Below are 22,889 nucleotides of genomic sequence, written 5' to 3'. Positions count from 1 at the left end.
TATTTTAACACAACACATCACTTGCGAGGATACATGTTAAACAGTGTATTCAGCTTAGGAAAATGGTACCAGTAGCATTCCAGTCGTACCCTATTTTACACACATTCACTTGTTGATATTCTAGAACTTTTTATGGTGTTAAATTGTCTGTTTGATACTTTAACCTAAGAAGATGTTTGAAAACAGTAATTAGTTTTTAACTTTATGTTGCTCTGTTGGACCTGTCGATTGCTACTTTTGTTACCTAGACTATCATATCGTATATCAGTAACAATGGCGCTTCACCAAACCAGATTTGGAACAGCATCAATAATATGTTGATATTGTTTAATGATGATTGAGAGTTTTCTTTTTTATTTATGTATGATTGAAGGTAAAGAGTGTAAAAATTTACTTCAGTCTAACAGGTTTCTGCTATGATCAACAAAAGCCAGATATTTCGGCTCCATCTCTCTCTGATTCCGACTGTCTACCTGACGCCATGTACAAAAATTAAAGAGTAATTAAAAAGATCTACCTTTAACGTTTGTCTCTATTTAAATAATCAAACATTTCTCATGTCTGAGAAATGTTATAAATTCTCAAATCGTTTTTATGAATTTTATTCTGTCTCTGTACATTTTAGATAATGGATATTCATTAATATGGTTAAGTTTGTTCCCAAAGAATATGAATTGCTGTGATCCACAGAAGGTAGGAATATTAATTAACTTAAGTATATTATATAATTCTTTATATAGATTAGTAAAATCTTAAGAGGACGTAACTACAGGAAGAAAAGTTTCCAATAATATGAAAAAAATCACTCTAATTTAGGAATCTTTTTTAATTTCCTTTTAACTTCACAAATGACAATGCATCACAATTTTCCATATAACGAATGTCTGATTTCTTTATAAGTTTTTATCTCCTTGCATTCGGGTTGAGTCAGTACGGATAATGACCCTACACATAACATGCTAAGATACATGCGTAATCACTGACAGCAGCAAATTAAAATCGAGGGAACAAATCAAATATTATAATTAGATAACGATGTTTCAATAGTTTTGATAACTGCATATATTTTCTGCCGAAAATTTCGGGTGAAAGGAGGTGGGATGGGGGCAAAATATTATCTTTGGCCAATCTCCTTTGAGTTTGTGCATTAGTCACAATACCAACGTAACCGCTTTTATCTTGAGTGAGAACTTTCCTCTTTCATCCCCTTTATTTGCCAAATTAATATGAATACATGTTGTATTTTTTCCAGGTTTTTTTAGGATATCAATTTTTTTGTAATCAGCACAAACTCATCTTAGTCCGCAATCGTATCTTTGTTGCATGCTTTTGACGTTGTGCCGATAATTAAATAGTACACAACTATTTTGTACAAATAAGAAGATTGGGTATTTGTGTCAATGAGAAAACTCTCCACCCAAGTCATAATGTGCAGAAAGTAAACCAATATATATCAAAGTACATCCTTCAACACGGAGTCTTAGTTCACACCGAACAGCAAGCTATAAAAGGCCCCAAAATAACTATATATAGTGTAAAACAATTCAAACAGTCAAGTCTATATATGAAACGAGAAACACTAATGAACCACATATCAACGGCAAACGGCAACCAGCGAACAACATGCTCCTGACTTAGTTTTATCAATTTTCTGTTTACAAAACTTTGAATTTTTCGAAAAACTAAGGATTTTCTTACCCCAGGAGTAGATTACCTTAGCCGTATTTGGCACAACTTTTTGGAATTTTGGGTCCTCAATGCTCTTCAACTTTGTATTTATTTGGCTTTTTGAACTATTTTGATCTGAGCGTCACTGATGAGTCTTATGTAGACGAAACGCGCGTCTGGCGTATAAAATTATAATCCTGGTACTTTTGATAACTATTAGGACAGAGGTGCAAACAAATGCAGAAGGTTTTTACTTCACAATAGTTTCCCGTATGTTTCATTATGCATATATAATTTTATTCCAGAAAATGTTTAACAAAAATACCGAACTCAAAAGAAAATTCCAAATACGTGAAGTGCTTTAAATCTGACAAAATCAAACGCTATCGAAACATGGTGTATCCAGAAGCGACGGAATGAAAAATAACGAGACATTGAGGGTTTGGGCCGAGCAAAAACTATGTTTGGCACACATATGACAGCCATCACAAGTAAAACAGTTGTGTTGATAAGTTGCCCTTTCCTTTTTTGAACCAACAAAACTGACTATCCATTGTATACCCTGCAACAAGTGTCTATATTTAATATTAGATGTTAGCTGTTAGGCAGCAACCATTTGATTTTCGGGGGGGGGGGGGGGGGGGGGGGGGGGGGCTATGGTTTTTTTTGGAAAAAAAAGTTTGTTTCCGGTTTTTGGAGAAAAAAATAATTTGTTTTTGATTCTGAGAAAAAAAATTGTTTGTTTCACCCTCAGCTGCCACTATATGTAATGCTAAAATTGAAAGAAAAAAATTGTTTTCGACTTGTCGCGAAAAAAATAGATTGTTTTTCGCCGCAGGCGAAAAAAAAAGTTTGTACAGAAAAAAACCATAGCCCCCCCCCCCCCCCCCACCAGAAAATCAAATGGTTGCTGCCTTATACGTGATTGGCACGAACTCCGTACTTTATTTAGCCTTTTTATTCTTTTTAATTCGAGCGTCACTGATGATTGTAGACGAAACGCGCGTCTTACGGGGCGCCGAATGGGACTCTTGTGATTTTGTACTCGAAATTCAATTTTGTACGGACAAAAGCGAGTTTTGTTCAACAAAAATGAGTTCAGATTAACAAAATTTGTAGCATACTACAAATTTAAAATTTTGTCATGCAAAATTATCTTTCAGTGGACAAAAGTTACTTTTGTCATGACAAAATTCATTTTTGTAACACAGACTTTACTTTTGTTAACTTATTTGAAAATTGGGCGACAAAAGTCAATTTTGTATGCAAATTTGTTTAGTTTGGATTCTGTGAACTAATTTGCATACAAAATCGACTTTTGTGAGACAAAATTGACTTTTGTGAAACAAAATTGACATTTGTGAGACACAATTGACTTTTGTGAGACAAAACTCACTTTGGTGAGACAAAAGTCAATTTTGTCTCACAAAAGTCAATTTTGTATGCAAATTAGTTCACAGAATCCAAACTAAACAAATTTGCATACAAAATTGACTTTTGTCTCACGAAAGTCAATTTTGTCTCACACAATTGACTTTTGTGTTTTAATTTCCATATCAGGTAACAAAAGTCAATTGTGTATGCAAATAAGTTTATATTTGTATACCTTTTTGACAAAATTGACTTTTGTCATGACAAAAATAAATTTTGTCTACAAAAATGAATTTTGTCTACAAAAATGAATTTTGTCTGCAAAAATGAATTTTGTCTACAAAAATGAATTTTGTCATGACAAAAATGAATTTTGTCATCACAAAATTGAAGTTCTCATAAAACAAGTCTGTATCACATAGTTTTGTAAGAAAAAAATGAATTTTGTACTAAACCACAAGAGTCCCATTCGTCTGGCGCAAATACAAGATTTCAATCCCGATATCTATGATGAGTTTATTTGGCATATTAATAATCTGGAGTTGTCTCGCTTCTCTCTCCCACTTCAAGATTTTTTAATCGTAATTACTTTTCCTTTATTTGAAGTTTTCTGTTATTTGATCCTTTCCATGTTTTTGTTATGTGTGCCGCCAGTGAGCATACTATATGTAGCCAATTCGTCCCTCTGATTATTTATATATCAAAGTTAACAAACAAACTAAATAATAAAACCAACCATAATATTGTAATTAAAAGTAAAGAGTCATCACCCGTTACTAAGTACTGTAACTATTTCTAAAAATTACGATAGGAAGGTGTCAATTTGAAATTTTGGTCCCTCTCTCTATCGGCGACAGACTGATTGTAGAGTTTATTGGTACTTATATGTATATAGCTGGTTAATCAAATAACCATGATAAAAAAAATTATACAAAATTTGTGAGTACATTTAATTCTTCCGTATAATATATAGAACAAATTATATCTTTAAAACAAATACAATAGTAAATTGTAATACTTGTTAAGTATTCGGAAACTATTTAAAAGAAATAATTGGCTCTAACGTAAAACGTAAAATACATGCTTAATGTCTGATATTGTGATGCTATTCACTTACTAATATACTTGCCATACTTACCTTTATTGTACATTTTTAAGGTATGTGCTTCATATCAGTTTTAAAGTTATGGAGTGCTCAAGATAGAATTCCACACAGCAAAACTACTTTTCGAAACATAATTTGAATGTATTTTGAACCATTTTTGGCACCAAACCATTTTCATTTATCATTGATTGAACGTTTTTCTAAAAATATCGTAAAGTACGCTGCCAATTTATATAGCGTTTGATACGTGAATTGTACTGAAACGTCTGTTGGTCTTTAAAATAAAACCATAAACTTAATAAGATATCTTAAAAACTAAGTACGATATCTTGTAAACTCATTCAGATATCTGATATATTGATAAAGATATATTATTGAGTCATTGAGATATATTTACAACTATAAGATATATCGTAATCAAAAAATCAAATCTTTAAATGTATTAGGTATCGTATAACCTAACAGAGATATCTTATAATGTATAGAAAAAAACGTATTAACTAAAAGAGATATCTTATTTATAAACCAAATAATATATCTGATATATTAGATCAGACATCTTATAATTAAGGAGTTGTATTAAACTAATTGAGATATCTTAACAACTTAATGAAATTTCGAATGTATAAAAAAAAAAGATATCTAATAACAAAATCAGATATCTCATTTACTTATTGAGATATGTTATAAACTAAATAACATGTACTATATATTGACTAAGACACTTACAAAATTAATCTTGAAGAGACATCTGATAAATTCATCATGTACAGCTTATTATATATCGTTTAAAGTTATATAAGTTTAAAAGAGGGACGAAATATACCAGAGGGACAGTCAAACTCATAAATCGAAAATAAACTGACAACGCGATGGCTAAAAATGAAAAAAAAAAGACCAACAATAGTACACATGACACAACCATAGAAAACTAAACAATAAGCAACACGAAACCACCAATAACAAGGGGTGATCCTAGGTTCTCCGGAAGGGTAAACAGATCCTGCTCCACATGTGGCACCCGTCGTGTTGCTCATGTAATAACACATCCGGTAAATACTGCAGAGCTCCAGATAAGCTGCGTATTTGCGTGATCACGCAATACAAATAATTAAAAACCCAATGCAATTGCCCATTGCAGGGTTCAATAACCCAATTAATTCAAGGGAAAACCCAATTATATGCCAAAACCATGAGTTTTCAACGCTTTTATTCTCTATCTTTTGCGTTATTTACCCTTATCAGTTTATAGTCCTCACGTAATTCTATTTTTATAATATATATAATTGGAAATGTCCTTTCGTTCTAAAAATAGAGCCCTGAATCAAGTAGCTGAAATGGGTCCCCGTTGGAATTTTCTGTTGCTTAAAAGGTACACATGTTTATAAAAACATTTCGATCTTGTCAGCGTTTATCCAATTAGCGTGTATCATGTTGTCACATATATATTTTTTTTTAATTTCTTGGGATTTATCATTACACACAATGAATTAAAACGAAAGTTAATGTCCGGTAAAAATATTGAATAGAAGCATGTTTTCAGCTTTTGAATAGCTGAGGAAAAGTTATGATGATAAAAGACTCAGTTAGTGTTTTTAGGAAGGGTCCATCGAATTCACGGGTGTACGTGTTTGCGTTCCTTAACGAGAACATTACTAATAACGTCCCAGAAAAAAAAATAGCCTTACCAGACGTCATTATATAAATAACACAAAGATGAGAAGGTGATAGAGCAGATTGTGACCCCGAGAAAACAATGCTTTTTCGAGGGGTACCAATCTGCTCTATCACCGTCTCAGCTATGTGTTATTTAATTTATTATACTGAATGTCCTATCATTATAGTCTTTTACAGATTATTAGTAATTTTATTTTAAAAGTATTTTCTATGAAGTCACGTACATAACAACGTTACGGGTGTTAGAAAAAAATAACAAAAGTTATTCAAGATGTTTTATTTTTTTTATTTTAACAGTCCAATAATAAAATCTGAGCCAAAACGTAGAATTTTAGCATTGTATTTAATGATTTGATGTATAATGCATTGTCCTTTAAACTATCGATTTTGATTGGTCTAGACGAGAGGGTAACATTCAAAAAAATTGTCACCCTCTCAGCTATGTGATAGAGTAAATTAACACCCTCTTATCAGCCAATCAAAATATGACATTTTAACGTGAAGTATAATAAAATTATTTGGACTTATAATAATAATGGGGTTTCGTCTAAAACGAAATCAGTTGGAAAAAGTGAAAAGCCAAATCAATTATGACATGATATGTAGTTGGAAAACATTTCTAATAAGGGACAACTTAACCCAGATTTATGTAAATTGAATTAAACAAAAACAATCAAGTATAATTTTAGTTTATATACTATTTTTTTCATTTTAGTTGAGTGAATACGCATATATCCGTTTTTTACAGTTTACATAAGTTGTGAGAAAATACAAAACTGCCCGGCAGAACGTTTGAAACAGGACACAGACACAAATTAAACGTACAATTGCTCGTCAGTGAATAAAACAGCTACATGTAGCACATATACAGAAAGAAACATATATTTTTTAAGATGGAAAAATATTCAATATTGTGTTGATGAAAAAACCCAATACATTAAGGAGCTTGGTGGTGAAAAAACCCAATTTGATATTTGCTTGAGGGGTGAATTAAAATTGAAAATGCATTTCAAAAATTTTATCACCCATTTATATAAGAAAATGGTGGGTAAAAACCCCAATTAAACGATTATAGTGGTACCTAAAGATCTAAAATCTCTTTAACATATCAGTGGTCAATTGAAACAACGTTACATCGTAAACAGTTTGTGACAGTGTCCATAAAACTTATGTTGTGTTTATTTCAGTCGTTATTTCTTAGACTACTGTTGAAACAATTATTGTTTACTGAGTACACATCTGCTAACAAGTTCGCATATAATGAACATGAATATATTAGTTGTGTTGATGGTGAAGTTACAATAAGTTGGCTATGTCACGGATTTTGGTAAAATTTGACATTAACAATATGTCACCTAGTTGGTATTGGAAACAATAGATTTTTTTTTTAAGTTTAACCATACCTGTCAACCTGTGACGATGAAAATGCAGGTCATGACCTGCATTGAAGAATCAAATCTCAGGTCATAACGCGTACGAACTTTTTCGAGCTGAATTTCAGTATTTATGGTACATTTTCTTATAATGTATATCAAAGATACCAAAACATCAATGCATGTTCACTTCGTTAAGTCATTTTAAATCTTATTTATTATTATTGCATTACACTTTTAAAGATTTTTATTAACTTGTGTATCACAGTCTTATGTCCTTTACTTTTGTCATCATCTAAAATTTATTTTTCAAATGTATTTTTAAAATGAGTCTACTAGCCTTAAAACATACCATGTAGAGGTATTACATGTATGAACATTCATCTCTCAATTGACAAGGAAATTAGACTATGATAAAATATAGTAATACAGTTAAAGGAAGTATTATAAATGTAAAAAATAATTTTCAACTTTTTTTTTAAAAATTTATAAAGGTATAAAAATAATGAAAAGTTATTTTTCAATATGTATTTGAATTTTATATTATTATGATTTAATCTTTTTCACCCATAAAACGTAAATATAAGGAATAATTTTGAATGGTGACAAATAAGGGGAAGTAACTCTTAGTTGAAATATCTTTGTAAAACAACAGGGCAATTTATTTACGACCTAAAGCTAAGGCAATTGGTGTTAATCAACAGTGTGTTTGACACCAAAGCTGTCAAGTGAAGCCATGCACTTAATGGGTCACTTAATTTGACAGTTTACATAGCTAGATGAACTGCATGTTCATGAAAGAATATTACGAATTTGCCGGTATTTCAAAGGAATATTACTTATGTCATGAAAATCAATCTCAAAGCTAAGAAATACGGGTGAAATCGGGTCATTTTCGGAATTTCCGGGTTATTTCAATGACCCGGCGGGTGATCCGGGTGATCCCTCAGAATTGTGAAAATCTCGGGTCACACCCACAGAATCCGGGTCAGTTGACAGGTATGGTTTAACGACCTAAAACGCGATGACGTTTCGTTTATTTCGTCGTCTTTGCTTATTTTGTTTACCTATATTTCCAATTTGAATTATGTTAACCGTAAAAAAAAAGAAGCCCCTTTCATTATTTCATATCGGAGATATATGTACCAAAATCAGTGACAAAGTCAATTTACTATAACTTGACCGTAAATAGTTATCAAAGGTACCAGGATTATAATTTAGTACGCCAGACGCGCGTTTCGTCTACATAATACCCATCAGTGACGCTCATATCAAAATATTTATAAAGCCAAACAAGTACAAAGTTGAAGAGTATTGAGGATCCAAAATTCCAAAAAGTTGTGCCAAATACGGCTAAGGTAATCTATGCCTGGGATAATAAAATCCTTAGTTTTTCAAAAAATAAAAAGTTTTGTAAACAGGAATTCGAAATTTATATAAATGAATATAGGAAGATATGATGTGAATGCCAATGAGACAACTCTCCATCCAAATAACAATTTAAAAAAGTAAACCATTATAGGTCAATGTATACGGCCTTAGAGGAGAGCAGAACAAGCTATATATGTAGAGGAGAGCAGAACAAGCTATATATGTAGAGGAGAGCAGAACAAGCTATATATGCTGAGTAAGAAAATTTCCAACAGCAGCATGAGAGGGAACAGACCTGTAAAGTCAAAAAGGGACATGTAATAACCAACGAGAAGGAACAGTTAGAGAGATGGAAAGAACACTTTGAAGAGATTTTAAATGTGAAAGATCCACCAGTACTAGCCGATATTCAGCCTTCAGATGTTGTCGATATGAATATTGAACCACCAACCATAGAAGAGATAATAAAGAGTATAAAGGCACTCAGTAATGGTAAGGCTCCAGGTATTGACATATTGAAAACTGATGTAGGCACAATAGCAAAAGTCTTTTGCCATTTATTTACAAAAAATTTGGAACAGGGAAGAAATACCAACAGACTGGCAAAAGGGAATTATAATCAAACTCTCAAAAAAAGGAAATTTAGAAGAGTGTGAAAACTGGAGAGGAATAACCTTACTATCTGTACCTGGGAAGGTCCTCTGCAGAATCATCATCAACAGAATTAAAGATGCTATTGACAACATACTACGTAAAGAACAAGCTGGGTTCCGAAGAGGTCGAGGCTGTATCAACCAAATATTCATCCTTAGAAATATTATAGAACAATGCATTGAATGGAACAGCCCCCTATTTATCAACTTCATCGACTTCAGAAGAGCATTTGACACTATCCATCGAGAAACCTTAAAAAAAGAAAATGGCAAACTATGGAATCCCAGGTAAAATAATCAGGATGGTACAAGCATTTTATGATCACTTCAGTTGTGTAGTCGAACATGAGGGTAAACATTCGGAATGGTTCCACATTAAATCAGGAGTCAGACAAGGGTGTGTAATGTCTGGATTCCTTTTCTTACTGGTTATAGATTAGACAATGAAGCAAACAACACAGAAAAAGCGTGGTATCAACTGGGGAAGACTACAGGTATTAGAAGATCTTGATTTTGCAGATGATATTAATGCTCTCCTATCAGCAACAAGAACACAGCTGCAAGCTAAAACAGATGATATACAAAAGATAGCTAAAACAACTGGCTTAGAAATAAACAAGAAAAAGAGTAAAATAATGTGTGTAAAGGCAAACAACATCCAGCCTATTACATTGAACAACGAAGAAATAGAGATAGTAGACAGCTTCACATACCTTGGATCGGTCATAGATACCAACGACAATGCAACAGCCGACATAAGGAATAGAATTAAAAAAGCAAGAGCAGCATACTATAAGCTAAGAAAAATATGGACATCAAACCAATACAGTAGAAACACCAAAATGAAAATTTATAAAAGCAATGTAATATCAGTGTTGCTATATGGGGCAGAATGTTGGAAGATAAGCAAGAGAGATGGAGATAGACTTAACACCTTCAACACCAGGAACTTGTGTAGAATCTTTAAGATATTTTGGCCAACTATGATATCCAACGCAGAACTGCTACAAAAAGCCAACATGTGCAGCATAACCAACACCATTAAGATCAGGAGATGGAGTTGGATAGGTCACATCCTGAGGATGGACCCATGGAATGATTGTAGAATCGCCTTGACATGGACACCACCAGGAAAGAGAAATGTAGGAAGACCAAAAGAAACTTGGAGTCGAATGGTAGATAAGGAAAGAACAGAATTTGGATGGAGAACATGGGGAGAAGCACAACAAGCAGCAGCAGAAAGACTCAGATGGAAGGCTTCCATTCGCGCCCTTTGCGACACATGGCGCTAACGGTAGTTGTAAGTTTGTAAGTTGTAAGTACGGCCTTCAACACGGATCCTTGGCTCACAACGAACAACAAGCTATAAAGGGCCCCAAAATTACTATAGGTGTAATACCACCATTGATTTTCCCCTATTAGTCTTTGTTAAATTGGCACTTTTAAAAAAAATGTACAGTATTTACCTTTATTTCAACCAAAGAAATACTTTGCATGAATAAAGTTTAATCCTGTCCAGTGCTACAGTGAAAATTTCACACTACATTTCATTGCATATAAGAAAGTAACCAGCACCGGAAGTAAACAACCCAATTTTTACACTATTATTTACTGGTTACCTGCTTTGGTAACTAGGTAACCTTAACTTTCCAAAATATTTTATAAGACCATCAAATAAACAAAGAATGATGCTTTCAGACACCCAACATACATGTTTATGACTCAGAAAAAATTAAGTGCATTGAAATGCAGGGTTAATTTTCTACAACTGTCAAATTCAAGGGAATATTTTTTTAGACCTACTTTCGTATGCAACCGGATGTGCCGTATCATGATTTGGTGGTATTACACCTATATGAAGAGACATTATTTGTCGAAATGCGCATCTGGTGCAGAAAAATTGGTACAGTTAATGTTATTACTACTATTGGGTCGATGCCACTGCTGGTGGACTGTTAGTCCCCAATGGTATCACCAGCCCAGCAGTCAGTACTCCGGTACCTGCATGAAAATACGGATTTTTTGTGTTATTAAATTTGCTGTTACAAAATGTTAAAAATTATAATGAATTAAGGAATGTATCTCCTTCATGCAAAGCTCTGATTCCTTTCACGGATTTGGCTATACTTTTTGGAACTTTTGGATTATAGCTCTACATACTTTATATAAGCTTTGGATTTAACATATTTTGGCCACGAGCATCACTGAAGATACATTATTTGTCGAAATGCGCATCTGGTGCAGAAAAATTGGTACCGTTAATGTTATTACTACCACTGGGTCGATGTCTCTGCTGGTGGACTGTTAGTCCCCGAGGGTATCACCAGCCCAGTAGCCAGTACTCCGGTACTGTCATGAAAATGCGGATTTTTTGTGTTGTTAAATTTGCTGTTACAAAATGTTAAAAAATTATTATAAATTAAGGAATGTATCTCCCTCATGCAAAGCTCTGATTCCTTTCACGGATTTGGCTATACGTTTTGGAACTTTTGGATTATAGCTCTACATACTTTATATAAGCTTTGGATTTTACATATTTTGGCCACGAGCATCACTGAAGATACATTATTTGTCGAAATGCGCATCTGGTGCAGAAAAATTGGTACCGTTAATGTTATTACTACCACTGGGTCGATGTCTCTGCTGGTGGACTGTTAGTCCCCGAGAGTATGACCAACCCAGTAGCCAGTACTCCGGTACTGTCATGAAAATGCGGATTTTTTGTGTTGTTTAATTTGCTGTTACAAAATGTTAAAAAATTATTATAAATTAAGGAATGTATCTCCCTCATGCAAAGCTCTGATTCCTTTCACGGATTTGGCTATACGTTTTGGAATTTTTGGATTATAGCTCTACATACTTTATATAAGCTTTGGATTTTACATATTTTGGCCACGAGCATCACTGAAGATACATTATTTGTCGAAATGCGCATCTGGTGCAGAAAAATTGGTACCGTTAATGTTATTACTACCACTGGGTCGATGTCTCTGCTGGTGGACTGTTAGTCCCCGAGAGTATGACCAACCCAGTAGCCAGTACTCCGGTACTGTCATGAAAATGCGGATTTTTTGTGTTGTTAAATTTGCTGTTACAAAATGTTAAAAAATTATTATAAATTAAGGAATGTATCTCCCTCATGCAAAGCTCTGATTCCTTTCACGGATTTGGCTATACGTTTTGGAACTTTTGGATTATAGCTCTACATACTTTATATAAGCTTTGGATTTTACATATTTTGGCCACGAGCATCACTGAAGATACATTATTTGTCGAAATGCGCATCTGGTGCAGAAAAATTGGTACCGTTAATGTTATTACTACCACTGGGTCGATGTCTCTGCTGGTGGACTGTTAGTCCCCGAGAGTATGACCAACCCAGTAGCCAGTACTCCGGTACTGGCATGAACATACGGATTTTTTGTGTTATTAAATTTGCTGTTACAAAATGTTTTTAAAAAATTATTATAAATTAAGGAATGTATCTCCCTCATGCAAAGCTCTGATTCCTTTCACGGGTTTGGCTATACTTTTTGGAACTTTTGGATTATAGCTCTACATACTTTATATAAGCTTTGGATTTTATATATTTTGGCCACGAGCATCACTGAAGAGACATTATTTGTCGAAATGCGCATCTGGTACAGAAAAATGGGTACTGTTAATGTTATTACTAGTGTAAAACCATTCAAACGGGAAAACCAACGGTCTAATCTATATAAAATTAAAAAAAAAAACGAGAAATGAGAAACACGTATAAATTACATAAACAAACGACAACTACTGTACATCAGTTTCCTGACTTAGGACAGGTGCAAACATATTGCAGCGGGATTACACGTTTTAATGGATCCAAACCTTCTCCCTTTTTCTGAAACAATAGCATAACATCACAACATAGAAAAACACACGGTAAAATATCAATTGGCAGGCTTAACTCAATCAAAAAACGTACATTAATACACTACAAACGAATAAATTTGATATGCGATATCTGAATGCAAATGCACAGTTAATAAAATATTAGGAACAAACATTTAAGGCCAAAAAGCAAACAAACTAATCCAAACAAAGCCATGGCAAGTCACCACTGCGAAATATTTACTTTAGAGTTTTGTAAACAGGAAATTTATATAAATGACCACATTATTGATATTCATGTCAACACCGAAATGTTGACTACTGGGTTGGTGATACCCTCGGGGACGAAACGTCCACCAGCAGTGGCATTGACCCAGTGGTGTAAATAGTTATCAAAGGTACCAGGATTATAATGTATTACGCCAGACGCGCGTTTTGTCTACATAAGACTCACCAATGACGCTCATATCAAAATATTTATAAAGCCAAACAAGTACGAAGTTGAAGAGCATTGAGGATCCAAAATTCAAAAAAGTTGTGCCAAATACGGCTAAGGTAATCTATGCCTGGGATAAGAAAATCCTTCGTTTTTCGAAAAATTCAAAGTTTTGTAAACAGGAAATTTATATAAATGACCACATTATTGATATTCATGTCAACACCGAAATGTTGACTACTGGGTAAGCCTAGTTTTCAAAATGTATTAACTTTCCTAAATTTCCTGTTGTCGTTATATCTCTGTAATTTATCTGGTTCACAAGGATTAATTATTATAAATTTTGGTAGTGTAACTCCATCTTATATCAATTAGAGAAACATAAATTAAAGAGACTGAACAATATGGTAGAAGTAAGCACTTCATTAAATATTATAACTTGGCTTTACATGTTATAAGAAAGGATCTTGTATTTGATGTCATTTTAGGAATTCAGTCAACAAATATTTAGACTGCAAAAACGCTTGTCTATTGTCGAAGACCGAACGTTTGATCTATATCTATATATAGATGATTTCATCGGTTTTTTGTTTGATAATTGTAACATTGACGTACATATAAAAACCTGTTTTTTACTAATTATATCTACATTCGTGTTTCAAGGACATTAGACTGTGAATAATATAGGCAGGGTTAACGTCAATGAGACAGAAACCCGACGACTTGATGTGGTCTGTGTATTCCCGATTTCTGCAATACTTTCACAACTTATATTTGTTAATATATTATATAGCATTATATGATTTTGCAAACATAATATTCACAACAGTTAGCGCGTCCAATCATCCATTCACCTTTTGGCAATAGTTTTTCCCATTCTAGTTTTAATATTTCTAATGTTTTATATTAATATATAACTATTATAATGACAATGCAGTTTTATGAAGTTCTGCTTGGCAACATGTCATAAACATCTACTAGCATATTGACAACCAATTGTGTCTGTTTCAAGAGTGTACTTATGTCATCTAAAGAATTTGTACAAACATAAATGCATTAATACTTTATTAGACATTCTACACTTTAGTCAAGTGTTTAGAATAATGTTTATCCGTGTTTCACTTACTTTAGGTAAACAAAAATGCCATAGAAGTGTTAAAATGATAAACTATTACCTCCGTTTGTACTATTTCGTGTTTGTTTTGCATAATAACATGTCTGTCAAATTGGTAACAACCTTTCATTGGCGGCATGTCAAATCGTATCAGTCGGCAGCCATCTTCACAAGGGAGATTTGTTTGTAACTTACAAAATGTCACATAGATCACGAACAAGATCCTTAAAGAGGCAAAACAGATGATGCTCTTTAAAAGAAATGCGATTTTTATGGAAAATATTTTGTTCTTTCTCGAAAAGCTTGCATAGTGTTAACAAAATAATTTCTCAAGAAGGCGTAAGTTTATTATCATGAGTTTAAATGCAATTAATAAACGCTTTTCAAATCAAAGTTATTTATGGTATCATGAATTATTCAAAGGTTTTAATCAATTTTAGAATTGATATCTAATTACTTCCTCTGGAATTGTTCCTCGTTTACAGTTATAAAAAAGGTTGTTTTTCCAAAACAAACAAAATACATGTAAGATCTTTCTGTTTTTCTAAGCACCAATACACCAACTACTTAAGCATTTAAGAACATCTCATAAAGAAAAAGGCAAACTCCTATGAGAAAAAAGGCAACCATAGTATACCGGAATTCATATGTCATCAATCGATTTAGAGAAAACAAATCAGGGTTAAAACAAAACCCGGTGGTAACACATCAGCTATAAGAGGAAAATAAGGGAACAACAGGAACACTGAAGTGCAACAAAAACGCCAACATACAAAGAAACGAACTTTTTGATAACAACTGCCGTATTCCCGACTTGCTACAGGACATTTTAAGAAAGAAATGGTGGGTTGAACCTGGTTTAATGGCTAATCAAACTTCCCGCTTCATGACAATGTTAAAAAATATTGCTAAAATGACAACAATGCGTGATAGAAATACAGCACAAACACACGCAAAAACATTCATCACAGAGAAAAGCACAAGCTTATACTATTATACTAGTAGTCGACATCACAATAAAACCACAAACGTACACATTCCATCAACGACAAACATCACAGGATATTTTAAACAGGGACGCGCTTACGTATATCTAACATGCAATCTCGAAAATTATACAATATTTTAACAATACCCATAAAACAGGCATTTTAATTAATTATTTGGACTACAAACGATAAGACATAACAGATTATCTAACCGAAACCATAACAGAAACAACAACAATAAATACAGGAATGTTGTATGTACAAAATACCAAGCCACGTCGTATAGAAATTCAAATTCACACTCGGCATAATAGTCATATTCAATATATTTAGAAACATACTTATTGTAGATAAGTGTTTGATGTTGATAAAGTCATATAATTATAGAAGGTTTTGCTATTAGGTTTTTTTTTACTCTTAATACATTCGCTAAAACTTGTGGTGTCAATTCAACCATAAAAAAAATATATAAATTAATGTATAAGTGATCTACACCACATTGGGAAAACTAGCTTTCAATAAAAACATAGAAAAGCACCAAGAGTCATAAGAATTTTTTATCATAGACAAAATTATGTATACAGTAAATCGAGGTTATATATGCACAAATTAGGAAAAAAGTTGAACAGACCTATCAACGATCTGTGATCAATAGCAAATTCTTCAAAGGATACAGCACAACAAAATAAACAAGACCAGCTTTAAGAAATGCACATTATCGTGTTTTGGAATTAACGATCTAGTTTGAGCATTCGGAAAAAGCAGCTAACTCTTTTATAACGACACTAAAAAAGAGGTTCTCGAGAGCCTGTGTCTCTCACCTGACTCTTCTTCGGTTTTTGAAATCATATAAAAAATGATAAAAATTACAACAGATCTAAATAATTAAGACCACGTTTGGTTTAATATTGGCCCCGTAATTTATTAATATATCCTGGTGGCCATCTTAAACAGTATATCAGCAACAAAGTAGCAACACTTCATCAGCACCTCATAATGAACATTTATGACATGTTTAGTTTTATTCCATACAGTGGTTCTCTGAAAGAAGATATTTGTATATATTTCCCAGAGTGCTATGTTAAACTCAATCCCCTGCTGGCAGCCGTCTTTAATGATGGATCAGCTGCAAGGTAACAACACTTGGTCAGCACCTCGAAATTCGTGTTAAGTTTAGTTTCATTCCATGCTGTGGTTCTCTAAAAGAAGGCATTTGTATGTATTTCCCATAGGGTCCTATGTTAAACTAAGTTTCCTGCTGGCGGCCATCTTGATTGATGTATCGGCTACAAAGTAACAGCACTTCGTCAGCACCTCATACGGAACAATCATAATATGTTTGGTTTCATTCCATTCTGTGGTTCCCTAAAAGAAGACATTTGTATGTATTACCCATAGGGTTCTATGTTAAAATAAGTCCCCCGCTGGTGTCCATCTGCGTAACTTTCAACAAAAGGAGCAGGGTAATTTGACTAAACTGTTTCAAAGTTTCAACACTCGGGACTTTTGGAAATACATTGGTAACATTGGTATTGCGAATAAACGTCGCTAAAACATTCCATTCAAAATAAAAACAGATGAAGGCTTTAGTAGTGATGTTGATGTTGTCCTGGACAAATGGAAAACAGATTATGAAAAAATATTTAATTGTGGTGATAATGGCAACTTTGATAACAATCATTTAGACTGGGTAAAGGTAAACAATCATATTTTTTCGACTAGGAACTGTGACACTTTAAACTGCCCTGTTACGAGACAAGATGTCATTGACGCTGCAAATAGGACTAAATTGAATAAAGCAGTCGGTTTTGACTATATTCCTGCGGAAAGTTTACACAATAGCATACGTATGGACCTGCTATTTAAACTTATTTCATTCTGCTTTCAAAATGGTAACGTGCCTGATTTATGGTTAAATGGAATTATTAATTCTATTCCAAAAAATTATAGTGATTGTAAATTCGATCCAATGTCATATAGAGGTATAACTATTTTATCTATCCCAAAAAAAGACATGTAACATTTTTGCTGACATTTTGAATAAGCGTTTAAATAAATGGCTTAATGAAAATGAAATTTTATGTGAAGAACAGAACGGTTTTCGAAAAGGTAGAAACTGTACAGATCATGTTTATGTATTAGATACTATTGTCAAAAGCAGAAAAAATGCAAAACATACATTTGTATGTTTTGTTGATGCAAAGAAAGCATTTAATACTGTTGATAGAGACTGTCTACTATTTAAATGAGAAAAAAACTGGTATCAGCGGTATATTTTTAAATTGTATTACTTCTTCATACAGTAATGTCAAGTAAATAACTTTATGACATCCTTTTTTCCTGTTGCTCTTGGTGTAAAACAAGGCTGTGTTTTATCGCCGACTTTATTTTCTATGAAAATCATTTAGTCTAAGATATTAAAGAAGCAAATTGTGGTATTCAAATAGATGAAATAATAGTCTCTAAGTTATTATATGCTGATGACATTGCATTGATTCCATTGATGCAGAAAAACTGCAAAAGCAGTTAGACATTTTAAACAAGTGGTGTGAAAAGTGGAGATTACTCTAAATAAAAACAAAACCCAAATTGTTCATTTTAGAAATAAATCTATACAAAGAAGTAATTTTCAGTTTTCAAATGTGGTGAACTTTGTCTTGAATATGCAGCTTGTTATAAATATCTTGGTATACTTTTGAATGAATTTTCGGATTATTCTATAATTGCCAAAGAATTGTATAAATAAAGGCAACAGTAGTATACCGCTGTTCAAAACTCATAAATCTATGGACAAAAAACAAAATCGGGGTAACAAACTAAAACTGAGGGAACCGCATTAAATATTAGAGGAGAACAACGACACAACATTAAAATGTGACACACACAGCAACGGACTAAGCATTAGACAACATCCGATGAGAATAACCAATATAACATCAAAACCAAATACATGAATTTGGGATAGAAAAGTACCGTGACACGTCTTATAGTAATGTGAATTCACACTCAAAAATAGGAGAAAACAAACGACACAACGGAAACACAACGTAAAAATGTTACACACACAGAAACGAACTATGATATAACAATGGCCATTTTCCTGACTTGGTACAGGACATTGTTAAAGAAAAAAATGGTGGGTTGAACCTGGTTTTGTGGCATGCCAAACCTCGCACTTTGATGGCATTGTTAAATATAACATTAAAATGACAACATAATAATACAGGACTACAATACAAATAAATAGCAGAACGTATTAGGCATAGAAACACATGAATAATAGATAACAAAAGGCATCAGGTTTAAAATTCATTACGTCAAAAACGCGCCTCGTCCAAACATGATTCACCAGTGACGCCCAGATATAAAAGTTCGAAAGTCAAAAAAAGGGGGACAAAGTTGTACAGCTCTGCGGATCAAAAGTTGAAAAAGGTTGTGTCAAATACGGCTAGAGTTTTTTGCTTGTGATAAGAACATCCTTATTATATAGAACAATTTATGCTATTGCAAACAATAAATTTTATCAAATGAATTTAAAAGATTTACATGATCAAACTGACGTTAACTAATTACAGAAAACAAAACCATAATACATAGTGCAAAATAAATCAGCTAATAGAGCTCTTGGTGTTATTAAAGCTAAATTTTGTAAATCTGGTGGTATGAATTTTGATGTATTTTTTAAATTATATGACACTTTAGTCAAACCCATTTTTACATATGCTTCTGGTGTATGGGCATAAATATACATAATTGTATAAATAGTTTGCAAAACAATGCTTGTAAAGTTTTCTTAGTCTTAAGCAAAAGAAGCAGCAATTTAGCTGCTAGAGGTGATATGGTTTTTTTGATCAGATGATGCACTACTAAATGTTGAAGTTTTTAAACTATTGAATCGTCTTAAATGTGACAATACCAGCAATATATGTAAAAAGGTTCATACCTGGGCGATTAGAAGAAAATAGTCATGGGATTATAGAGTTTTACAGTTAGCTCGTAAATATAGTTTGATTCAAAATGTAAAAGATGAAATTAATATGAGTAATGTATGGAATTCTATACAAACTTTTGAAAAAGAATCTTGGCACCATGAAGTATGGAATGATACAAATAATGTCAATGGTAATAAATTAAGATTCCATAGATTGTTTAAAACTTGTATTGGTACGGAGTCTTATGTAAAGGTAGTTAATAATAAATGTCACCGACGTATTTTGTCACTATTCAGAGCTGGTTCGTTACAACTTAAAGTTGAAACAGGTCGATATTCTAGACCACCAGAACCTCTACAAGACCGTTTATGTATTTTTTGTGATAGTTGCTAAATTGAAGATGAAAAACACTTTCTTTTTAATTGTTGTTTTTACTCTGATATCAGACATGAATTATATGCCAAAGCCTGTCTTTTAAATGTTGATTTTGAGTATTTATGCAATATTGAAAAACTTCGTTATCTTATGTGTAATGATAATATGGTTCCTCATTTAGCTAGTTCCCTTTATCATATGTTTTATCGACAAAAAACATCTAAAAATTATATATGTTTTTTTTTTATTTTAATTTACGAAATACTCTTTAAATGTAACAAAGGTGTCCTTTTATATATAAGTACGTCTGAGTCGGTGACAACTCTACAACAGATTTATGCATTGGATCACCAGCAATGATGGTGATACATGGCTGTGTACCTTATGTATATGCAGTTCGTCTAAACATCAACCCAACAATGTTAGACCTGTAAATTTGCTTTCGCAAATTTTTTGTTCTTCCCTCGCCGGGATTCGAACTTATGCTGCTGAGATATCGTGACACCAAATCACCTGCACTGTAGCCGTCCCGCTAGACCACACGACCACCTGGGCTTCACAAAAATAAAGCTTTCGGTGGCCGTGTGTTACCTTTCCTCGTCAGTTTTAATCTAGCGTCGTACTACAGTACATGATATATAAGGCATGGAGATGTTATTGTTACAGATCAGCTAAATTATCTATAGTAAAGGATCTTACAAATTAATGCAAGATACAGTCACAGAAAATATTTATACTTATAAGTACGTCTGAGTCAGTGACAACTGTACAACAGATTTATCCATCGGATCACCAGGAATGATGGTGATACATGGCTGTGTACCTTATGTATATACAACTCGTCTAAACATCAACCCAACAATGTTAGACCTGTTAATTTGCTTTCGCAAATTTTTTGTTCTTCCCTCGACGGGATTCGAACCCATGCTGCTGAGATATCGTGACACCACATCGCCTGCATTGTAGCCGTCCCGCTAGACCACACGACCACCTGGGCTTCACAAAAATAAAGCGTTCGGTGGCCGTGTGTTACCTTTCCTCGTCAGTTTTAATCTAGCGTCGTACTACAGTACATGATATATAAGGCATGGAGATGTTATTGTTACAGATCAGCTAAATTATCTATAGTAAAGGATCCTACAAATTAATGCAAGATACAGTCACAGAAAATAATTATATTTATAAATACGTCTGAGTCAGTGACAACTCTACAACAGATTTATCCGTACTTATAAATATAATTATTTTCTGTGACTGTATCTTGCATTAATTTGTAGGATTCTTTACTTTTGAGTTTTAAATATGTGTACGATTGGTGCAACGCTAAAAATAAATTTGTGTAAAGAATTTCAATATACTATACAGAAGGAAAGAAATGACATACTTTTAGTTTTAATATGCAAACAAAAATTAAGAATGAGCGTTGTGTAAATGAGTAAATTTTTTAAAACACAGGGCAATGAATTTATATTGTTAACCTGCAAGATGTCTATTAAAAAGTCTTTGTCGTTTCTTTTTGTCGTTTCTTTTTGTATGAAGTAAGCACAATTATTGTGTATGTTATTGTTTAGAATGAAACAATCACATTAAATGTTAATAAATTCACATGTATAACTTTGTTAGGAATATTGAACGAAAAATATGGATTATTTCCAATGAAAAAGACGCGTAATTATCCACAAATGTTGTTTAAAGTTTTAATTGTTTACTGTTTCATAGGATTTTGATGAAATCAAGCCAAAGACATTAATTCAAGTCATTTAAAAAGACCAATCTGCGATAAGAGGGCACATACAGTCCCTATTGGAAAATCACTAATATAACGGTATACCAGACACCTGATGTGTGTTAATAAAAGGTTGAATGCAAAGTTATCGAAGAAAATAATTACGGCAAAATACTTCTTCAAAAACTAGACTTCTAAATCAAGAAGTTTGTGGACATAACTAATCTTTTATATAACAATAATATATTATAACTCTAATTAGTATATACTTATAACATTCATTAACCAATCCAATTTATTTTAAAAAAAAACAAGATATTAATCAGCGCTGTTAATTGATGCGTGTTCAAGATATATTTGGTAGAATGTTGCAACTTTAACATTGTATCAGTACACTTGTGCATCAGTAGACACCAGAAAAAAAATCTGACATAGTTTTATTCTTTTTAAAGATAATGGGTTTATAATGGGTCCACCGCATTTATGCTTTTGGATTTATGACCAGCATTTTTTCGAAATAATATGTGAACATTGAACGTTCGAGGTATCTTTAAGTATTCCTTCTTTATTTACATGTTTTGAAGTACTTGTTTTAAAACACGACGAAGTGTCAAAGGACAAACTGCAATGCAATAATTTATAATTAAATGACGATTTGAAAATCACTCTGGTGTAAAAAAAAACATGAAAATAAACAATCCCCTTTTTGTGGATAATCTGGTTAAAGCAGAAAAATGTGTCCTCAAAGGAACACTGGCAGAGAATCTTAAGCGTTTCTCAAAATAGTAAAAATGTTATTTACATTTGCTTTGTCACAAATGATAACGAGTTCCATTTTCTCGTAGAATTTTAAGGATAGAAGTGAATCTTGTTTTCTTGCGCATAACAATGCATATTTGCGTGTACGGACGTACTGGATTTGGATTTTCTAAAAATCGGATACGGATTACCATCTACCTCTCGAATTTCTCGGAGGGAACTGCAATTTTTCTTCGTTCTTCATGTATTTAACACAAAATTCTTGTTTCGTTTATAGAATTGTCTGATTAAATGTCTTTGTGCAAAAGTTTCTAAATAAATGTGTTACGGCCAGAAATTACCTTTAAATTGTAGCCAACAAAAGACACAAATCAATAATAAAATTTAACAATATTTATTATACAAAAGTTTACAAGAAGTATTACACAAATATTACTGTCAACTTAACTGTCAAAATATGAGTCCAATCTTTTATCTTT

The 22,889-nt window shown here is 32.8% G+C and overlaps 1 protein-coding gene across 4 annotated transcripts in view; it reads left to right on the top strand.

Moving 5' to 3' along the window:
* The first annotated feature begins 654 nt into the window (after window positions 1-654).
* LOC143069342 (chordin-like protein 1) overlaps window positions 655-22,889 on the top strand; it is a 56,153-nt gene continuing 33,918 nt past the window's right edge. For all 4 annotated transcript variants that reach the window (XM_076243928.1, XM_076243925.1, XM_076243927.1 and 1 more), the window contains exon 1: window positions 655-693. In XM_076243928.1, the coding sequence (XP_076100043.1) occupies window positions 670-693 (24 nt within the window). In that variant the 5' untranslated portion in view covers window positions 655-669. The remainder of the gene's footprint in view (window positions 694-22,889) is intronic.

The sequence above is a fragment of the Mytilus galloprovincialis genome, chromosome 3, assembly GCF_965363235.1.
Source record: "Mytilus galloprovincialis chromosome 3, xbMytGall1.hap1.1, whole genome shotgun sequence".
In the NCBI taxonomy this organism is placed as follows: Eukaryota; Metazoa; Mollusca; class Bivalvia; order Mytilida; family Mytilidae; genus Mytilus; species Mytilus galloprovincialis.
The sequence above is the reverse complement of the archived record's forward strand: the minus strand, read 5'-3'. Positions and strand labels throughout refer to the sequence as shown.